Consider the following 8264-nt stretch of genomic DNA (forward strand, 5'->3'; position numbering starts at 1 on the left):
CGAAAAATAATAATTTAAGACAAGAAGAAAATTTTGTTTGTATTAGTACGCCCGAATTCTCAATTGTTCCGTTTCGAATGAATCAGAATCCTCCCTCTGCTTTACCATTCCGACTCATTCCAACCTAATGGGAACGGAACGATTGAGAATTCGGGCACACTCTTGGTGGGGTGGCTGGCACCCTTGACTTTGTTAACAAATTTCATTTTAGTAAAAATAAAAAACAAACAAACAACAAAAACAAACACTTGAAAATAAGAGTAGACAAGACAATACAATGTTAGAGTTCCATGCTGAGAGGACCTGTATGTCGGGAGAAATCATCAGAGTATGAGTCATTGCAACACATCCATGCAGTTAATGTCGGCCAGACGCCAAACGCACGCGGTTAGGCAAACAGGCGGCAGCGGCGACGAGCGGGTTGCCTATCTGCTCGATGACAGGCGCCCGGGAAGAAACACGCACACACACATGCCTGTACCATTAGCCTGCCCGAGGCCCGGCGGCCTGCGGGTCAGCGCTCGGTCAGCGCGGCAGAGTCTGGCTTCGGTTGCTGGGAAGCCGCTGCGAGGCCCCACCGGGCACGGGGACTCCGGCCCTGGGGGCCCACGGTGCGGGAGCCCCCGGGGCCAGGGGAGGGCCGCCGGGCGGGGGGACCGACTGGTTGAAGTACAGAAGGACGCGTTCGGGCATCGCGAGCTTGTACTGTCAGGGAGAGGGGCACATTTTATCGACCCGAAAAAATAATTAAAATAAAATATGGATTTGGATTTAGCAGGGATAAGGTGTGCGAGAGGAGGAAATCATTTTTAACAGATTTGCATTTCTTCTAATTACACTGCAGCTGCTGCATACTGTTAAAAGTTTGGGCTGAAGAATGAATGGGAGAGAACGGAGAAGGTACAGGGTGGTCCACAAACCCCTTCCTTTATTTTGCTTATACTGTACCGGATGCAGGCGTGCGGGCGGGTTGCATACTCGCACGGGGCCATAAGGCGCCGCGGTGAGCGACGGTAGGCAAGCCCGCCCGCACGCGTGCATGCGGTACAGTATAAGCAAAATAAAGGAAGGGGTCTGTGGACCAACCGGTATAAGTTCAGCGAACTCTAGGGAAAGCATTCACTGTCGTAATATTGATAAAACCATGTATGAATACAGTCTGCACATTAATAAACTGAAAAATCACAACAAAACAGACGACACTACTCACCTTAGTGGCGCACACGAAGCACGTGGTGACCACCTTGGATATGACATTCATAAGGTTCTTAGTCTCGTGTATCACGTTGTCCACCTTGGTGAACGTGGCCGCCTTGCCGACCGTCGAGTTCTTGACGGTGAACTGCAGCTGCTGCACGTAGGTGGGCACGCGGTCCAGGTGCTCCAGGAGCTCCTTCTTGTGCGTGCTGGACGGCACCTGCAGACACGAGGGGTGTTAGGGCATGGGCGGGCGGAGCGGCCCTCGCGGGGTGCAGAGGCGCGGCTCAGCAGTGGACCTCGCAGCGGCTGCCCTCATAGGGCGGGGGGCGGGCCCTAGGGGGCAGTGGGCTGGGGGCGGAGCGGCGCGGGCTGTGCGAGAGTGAGTGGGTGAGGCCAAGCCGAATAACGCGGATAAATCGACGACCTTTGGATACGGGACAAACGAAAATGGGGCCAATTTCATCGACCAAACTTTCCAGGCGACAAAGTTGTGGCAACACATTTACTGCGCCCCTTTTGGATGGGAGTTGTCGTCGCAACCAGTTTGAACGATTCTCTCTCATAGTAGGCGTGTCACCTGTTTTTTTCTTTGAGCACTTTGTCATAGAGAGAGTGGGACCTTCATTCCCCCCTTTCTGACCGCACAAACCGTCACCGTCCCGCCCCCGTCCTCCCAGCCGGGCGCAGCTTGCTATTCGCGGGCTCGCGTCTGGTCCGCAGGCCCCGCCTCGACTGGTGTAGCCAGCGGGCTGCAGTCGGCGAAAGTGACAAAAGAGAAATGTCTGCTCTTCTAAGATAAAAAAAAACAGCGGGACTTGAGGCCAAAACTATCGTGAGCTCCTCGCAAATATATCTATATGCACGAATAGAGAATTGGATTATTACTTCTTTCCCCTTAACGTTACGCATGGAACGTCCTTAAAGCTGGACTGCACACGGAGATTTTTTGAGTTCCCTTTTCCCTCAGTCGAATTTAACAAAGTTTGAATATTACACGTCGATTTTACTGGAAAATGGCTCGAGCGCTAAGAATTATTTACTGGCTACAAATTTGTAAATGAAAGTATGGAGTGTCTCTATAAGACAAGCAAGAGTTATTTTCCAGTAAAGTTGCTTTGACAATTATCGTGCTAAAGGAGCAGCAACGATCTAGTTCCCGGCAGATATCCACACCACGGCAGACTAAGAGCGTGCCTGATCCACTGCTTGAATGGCCTAATGCACTACGCAGTGGGTATTTCCCGATACACAGTTATCTCTACTATTTTCTGCGCTACCTAACAAAACACTAAACCATCATATTAAGGGCATATTTGCGGAAGGCAATATGTTCCAGTATTGTGGGCATGACTTGAATCATTAGATTGGAGGCAACAGCAGATTAAGGTTTCAAGATTGGCTTCAAAAGAGAGTACTATATAAAGGCTAAGGTAAACAAGCTAAAAATTGAAAGATTGGAAACAAGTGAATCTAAGCGGACTACAAAAAGTAGCATGCCATAACACCTCCATGTTTGTTTTTTTCTTTATATGCAAAACACATTTTGGAGTAGAAAAGAATTGACATCCAAACCATTAGAGGTCCATTTGAAGCTAGATAAGCATAGCGAATCAAAGCCCGGGGTGGGACCCCGCACCTGATGTCCAAGGGCCGCGGCCTCTAGAACTGTAAAACTTGGAGGAGGCAAGCCACAAAAGTAGAATGCTCTACGATAGATACGTACAGTTGAAGGCCTAAAAGAAATAGACAGAGAGATGTGCGGGGAGGGCAGGACAGGGCAGCGCGAGGTAGTCGCCATCGAGCCAAAATCATTTACAGATATTTAAACTTGCCGATGATTTGGACACAAAAATATATAAAGCATTCAGAAGAATTAATCTCTTCGCTGGTTATTCACATTTTACCAGCAGGGACTAGTTTTGTGAAATGAGTTCGGCTCACAAAGGTGACAGAGCTAGCAAGAGTAAGAAGGATCCAATGAGCAGCAGGAAGTCGAGGTAAGTCCGGACAAGACCATTACAGAGACAGAACAGCGAAACACCCAGAGACCGCGTCAGAGTACAGCAGGCCTGATGGTATTAATACTTCGAGTGAGTATCGTAGTAGATCATAGATCTTGTGGGGCCTGTCCAGCAGGGGCAAGCTCAAAAACTCAAACCACAAAAAAAGAAATTTTTCGAAAATGCGGCCTTTCAATGCTTTGGTGTCTGGGTGTTTTACCAGAGCTAAAGGGACTACATAGATTTCAAACAATTCTGACGCAGCTAAAATCACATTACTTTACAACACAGTACAGAAGTCAAACTAGGACATTTTCCTCCACAGTGTTTAACTCTCAGTTCTTACACATACAGCGACGCACAACTAGGATTCTAAAGACAGTTTAATCGTACAATCGGTGATTTAGAAGTTTGAACAAGGATTATTTATAGTGGTATTTTAGTTTACATCATTTTTTCGGAACGGTAGTTAAGCGGGGTCGTTCATCTGCTTACAATGGGAATACAGTCTATTATTTTTCGTTCGATTTTGTGGAATTACATTTTGACAATCTATTCACGCACAATCTACGTCAAAGACATTTTACTTACGAAGAATCCATTGCCCTACCGATATATTATTGGAAGCAAGTGATTAAAATTAATTATGAAACGTAAATGAAGGTAATGACTTCATGAATATTTTGAGCAACACAAGTGTAGTTCTATATTCTGCGAGTGTACGTAACACAAACATATGAAATAACAGCAAATTGTGATGTAACAAAATGTTGGCGAGAAGTAATCTGAGCTAAAGGCTCCAAAAAAGTGCTTTTTGAGCTTTTTGAACGAGTTAAAGCGTTTTGTGGCAGATATTATGTAACTTATTTAAGATTTCGCTGTGGTTGTGGAACTGAACTGTACAAGGAGTGAGAAACGTGAAATCATATCTTAGAAATGTACTGTGAAAAATGCTTGCAGTGTGTCTACCTCTATAATGAGCCACAAAGTAAAAGTTTTCTCCTGTTATTCAGTTATAGCTATCGTGACTAACGGAAAATAAACGTCTACATCGAAAAACACTACGACGTGGAAAAATTGTAAGATGAATTGAGTGAGAGTGCTCTAATTTGGGAACTACATGAAGGCTGTCTGATGGTTCGCTAGGAGCATAATGAGATATCAGAGAAAAAGGATAAAGAAAAGTAGAGAGGAAAGAAGTCAATTCGGCAGCGGAATGTCCGGCATTGGCTAACACAACGATTTTTTTTCGGCAGCCAGTAGGTAAAGAATTTCTTCACGTAAGTGGCGTAAACGGACTTCACAATTTTCATAAACGAACAAAAATTGAGAAAAATAACGCTGCCTGTGTTAAGTGCCTTAAGACGAGCCGTCATCAGAACATACTGAATAAAAACATATCTGTTGTGTGTGCCGCTCAAAGCGACGGCTTGTCTTGGACAAAACTCAGGAAACTAAAACAGTTTCCCGGCGTTAGTGAGAAGTTTGCGTCATATGGTAGTGAGAAAAGAAAGATACAAATGCTCAGCAGGGTGTGAAATAAAAAATAAGTAAGAGAAAAGAAAGAGAAAGGAAATGTAACAATCTTAAAACGATTTTACATAAGGCTAAGTTATTGCATGCTTTGTTAACAGAGTAGAAGATTCCTGTGAACATCACACTTCCTGACTAGGGTCGGTCACATTTTTTTTGAACAGGACAATCCCTTTAAAACGATATTAAGACATATTGATGTCGTGCTTCCACATCTAGATTCTTTCTACTAATCAGGTCAACGAGAAGTGTGATTTTTCACTGAGTAACATACAAAATTGCGTTAGGGCCACAACACCACAAAACCGGCGAACTCAAAACGGCTCTATTCATGCCTTTCATGGTGGGAAAAAAAATGAAGCAAACGAGTGAAACTCCCCGAAACAAGTGGCGTGCTGGCCTTAACACTTAATCGAGCCAACGAGGCACATCCCCACATGTTCACTCACAATATTATTTCTTTTAAAGGTTGGAACGAATTTGTTCTCTTTCCCCGCCCCAGTCACCGGCGAACCTTTGTGGGGGGGATATCTACCGCGCGTGCCCCTTTGGCTTCACATGGTGCGACAGGCTCTCCTCTGTACACTGCTAGGGGAGAGTCCCCACCCCACCTCCCCCGACCGCATCGGATGGTGGGGGGAGGAGGGGCGGGGTGGGGAGAGGTGACGGGGTTAAGGGTGTTAGGCTGCCAAACATACCTGGTAGGAGAACTGTCTGACGACCTTGTACAGTCTGTTTGCCTCCTCGGCAAAGTACTCGGCTTGCGTGAAGAGGTCCTGCGTGGTCTTGAGCGCGCCCTCCCCTCTCGTGAACTGGTACATGGAGAAGGCCATGGATGACATGTTCTTGGCTCGCTTGACAATGTCGTTGTTCTCCTCCGACTCCCGCCACTTGTCCGCCTCCGCCTCCATCTCGCTGCTGGCCAGCTTCATGTCGAGTCCGGCCTTGGCGATCTTGGCCTGCTCCTCCGGGTCCAGCCGCACGGACTTGAGCGGCTTGGTGGTGGTGCCGTGTTTCTGCGCGACAAAACGACATGCGTGAGCGTGGCGAGGAGGGTGGCGCCAAACAGACGACCTCGAAGCGGACCGCTCCTCTCTACGTACCCCCGGCCTCGGCAGCGACATGTAGACGTGCTTGTCCATCCCCCGGGCCTGGCTCACCTCGATGACCTCGCGGCACGCGGCGCTCACATCCGTCATCAGCGCTTGCCACATGTCCGAGAACACTGAGAGCACACCGGGTGTTATACATTACACAAGTGTTACATGCATGGGGCAAGCGACATCGCGGCAAATCAAATAAGAGAAAAACCGACTGCGAAGAAGGTTTGAATGAATTTCGACGCATTTCTTTTGAGTGATTTGGTCGACTTGGTTCGGCTGAAATTTGCCTAACTTGGGTTGAGGTTGACAAGTTTCGATCAGAAATGTCGATGACCTTTCAACCATGAACTTGGACTTTGTGTGTTAATCTTACCCTCCATGTGCTCGCGCGCCACCTTGGACTGTGGGTGCATGGCCAGGGTCTGCGCCGCCGTCACCACCTGCGGCCCGTATATCCTGAGGTTGATCTCGGCGTACCTGGTGTTGACTTGCAGCGTGTCGGTGCAGGCAATGTGCCTCAGCATCTTACACACCTACGGACAGATTAAAAACAAAGTTTTTTGTGTTGTTCTTTTTAAGTGGTGTTGAAGTGTTGTTTTGTCGTTTCGTTGATGTTGTCGTCAAGCTGCTCACACGGCTCTAGACAGCCGCCGCTTACCTCCAGAATGTGATCCAGCACCTCCTGGAACCTCTCGCCCAGCTCGTCTATCCGCTCCGTGTCGGCCGCGAGCGCGTAGTTCCTGATGGCGTCCGTGATCTCGAGGCCCGTCTTGGTGGTGGCCTGCAGGTCCGTGGTCTGGTCCACCACGGTGCGCACCAGCTGCACCCTCATGTCCCGCACAGCCTGCAGCAGGCCCAGCATGGCCACTTCCATCTCCTCGGTGGGCGAGGTCCCTTCCACCTGGTCCTGGTGTACAACAACAACAACAACCCGTGACAAAGCGACGCCAGACCAATGTGCTCGTGCTCGGTTGGAGACAACGGAACACTTACCATACTGATGCCCACTCTGAGTAACTGACTGAGCTGGAGCTTTGCCCTATCGCAGATAAGGAGGATGTTCTCCCGGTGCTCGTGCGTCGTGTAGGCCGAGTCGGTAAAGTCCTGGACCCTCTCCAGGATGGTGTCAAGGCCGTTGGTCATGCGTTCCCTGCAGCCAGGTCCGATGAGCGTGATCCTGGTCATCTCCACCATGTCCTCGAGGTGCTTAAGCGCGCCGTACACCGTGCGGCACGCATCCCAGTCCTCCTGCAAAGACGGGAAGTTGGGGTCCAGAGATCCAGAGTCCTCCAGCGGACAGCATAGGCGGCGAGAGTGCAAGTGCCTCCCACCCCTCCGACAGCCGCACACCGACCAGTGCCCGGCCGACCACAGGTACACAAACTCTATTCTAGATCCCGCCTAGAGGAAAGACCGGCCTATAGACGACTAGAGAAAATGGAAACAGAAGATATCAACGATTAGAGAACTAAGAAGATTAACTTAACTGAGCGAGTTTAGCCGGACAACGATAACCTACATGCAACTCTCCCGATTTTCTAGCATTAAATCGGCTGCGAAGGAAAACTCGACTGATTTTCTAGCGAAAGTAGAGAGATTGACTATCGCCGTTCAAACTAGGTTACCCTAAAATGAGTAAAATCCAAACGGCGCCGGTAGAGACTATTATCATCGTGCATGTTAGTAGGAATTACGTTTTTGTGTGATACTTGGAAAAACAGGTCTACCTACAATCGCATCGAAATAGATCATGCAAAGAGGAGTGAAAATAAATAAAAAGGGCTACGGAGGAGAGGCTTAACCATGGAGCGCCAAAGCGACAGGAAAAATTGAATATAACAAGAGAATGAAAAAAAAGCGCGGCTGATGAGAGAAAAGATGGATGATGCAACTTAGCAAGGGAATCGGACGCCCGGTGCAAAAGCTTGGTCCTCCCGGGGAGCAGAGCAAGCTCGGGAGGACGCCTGCACTGGGCATCCGAGTGCCTCCTGTCCTACGACTCGAGGACCGACTATGTCAGGCCTGTCCTGCCTCCCCCGCTCTCGCGGCCCGCTCTGAGTGAGACACTATATTCCTCGTCTGCATAAGAAATGAGAGCGGACCCACGCACCGCATTTCACAGACTGCGGCGCGGAGGAGGTGAGAGATCCCTCACGAGCTGATGGTGGTGACGCTACGCTGCGCCACGCCCTACTAGCGCGGCGGGACAGCTAGAAGGACCACAAGCCCGACAGAGAGCTCTAAGTTCCTGCCCTACAGACTGACTACACCCCCGGCCCGGACCGGCAGCCGCGGGGCCCACCGCGCCCCGCCACGCCACGTGAAGCCTCCCCTTCAGTCCAAAGAGTCAGCCGTGACGAGCCACGAGCGCGAGTGAGAGAAAGAGAGGGGGGCCGTCTCCCCCTCTCTCTCCTCCCCCGGAACCGAG

General features: G+C 49.4%; 1 protein-coding gene across 1 annotated transcript in view; it reads right to left on the reverse strand.

Annotated features, from left to right (window-relative positions):
• The window catches only part of LOC113215044 (alpha-catulin), a 70219-nt gene that overhangs the window by 6346 nt on the left and 55609 nt on the right, over nt 1-8264 (reverse strand). Inside the window, exons 3-8 of the mRNA XM_052266997.1 lie at nt 6830-7237; nt 6495-6743; nt 6210-6369; nt 5837-5958; nt 5432-5749; nt 1211-1417 (exon numbers count right to left, since the gene is read on the reverse strand). Coding sequence (XP_052122957.1) covers nt 1211-1417; nt 5432-5749; nt 5837-5958; nt 6210-6369; nt 6495-6743; nt 6830-7237 — 1464 coding nt within the window. The remainder of the gene's footprint in view (nt 1-1210; nt 1418-5431; nt 5750-5836; nt 5959-6209; nt 6370-6494; nt 6744-6829; nt 7238-8264) is intronic.

Source organism: Frankliniella occidentalis, unplaced genomic scaffold (assembly GCF_000697945.3).
Source record: "Frankliniella occidentalis isolate FOCC.00 unplaced genomic scaffold, Focc_3.1 Scaffold45, whole genome shotgun sequence".
Lineage (NCBI taxonomy): Eukaryota > Metazoa > Arthropoda > Insecta > Thysanoptera > Thripidae > Frankliniella > Frankliniella occidentalis.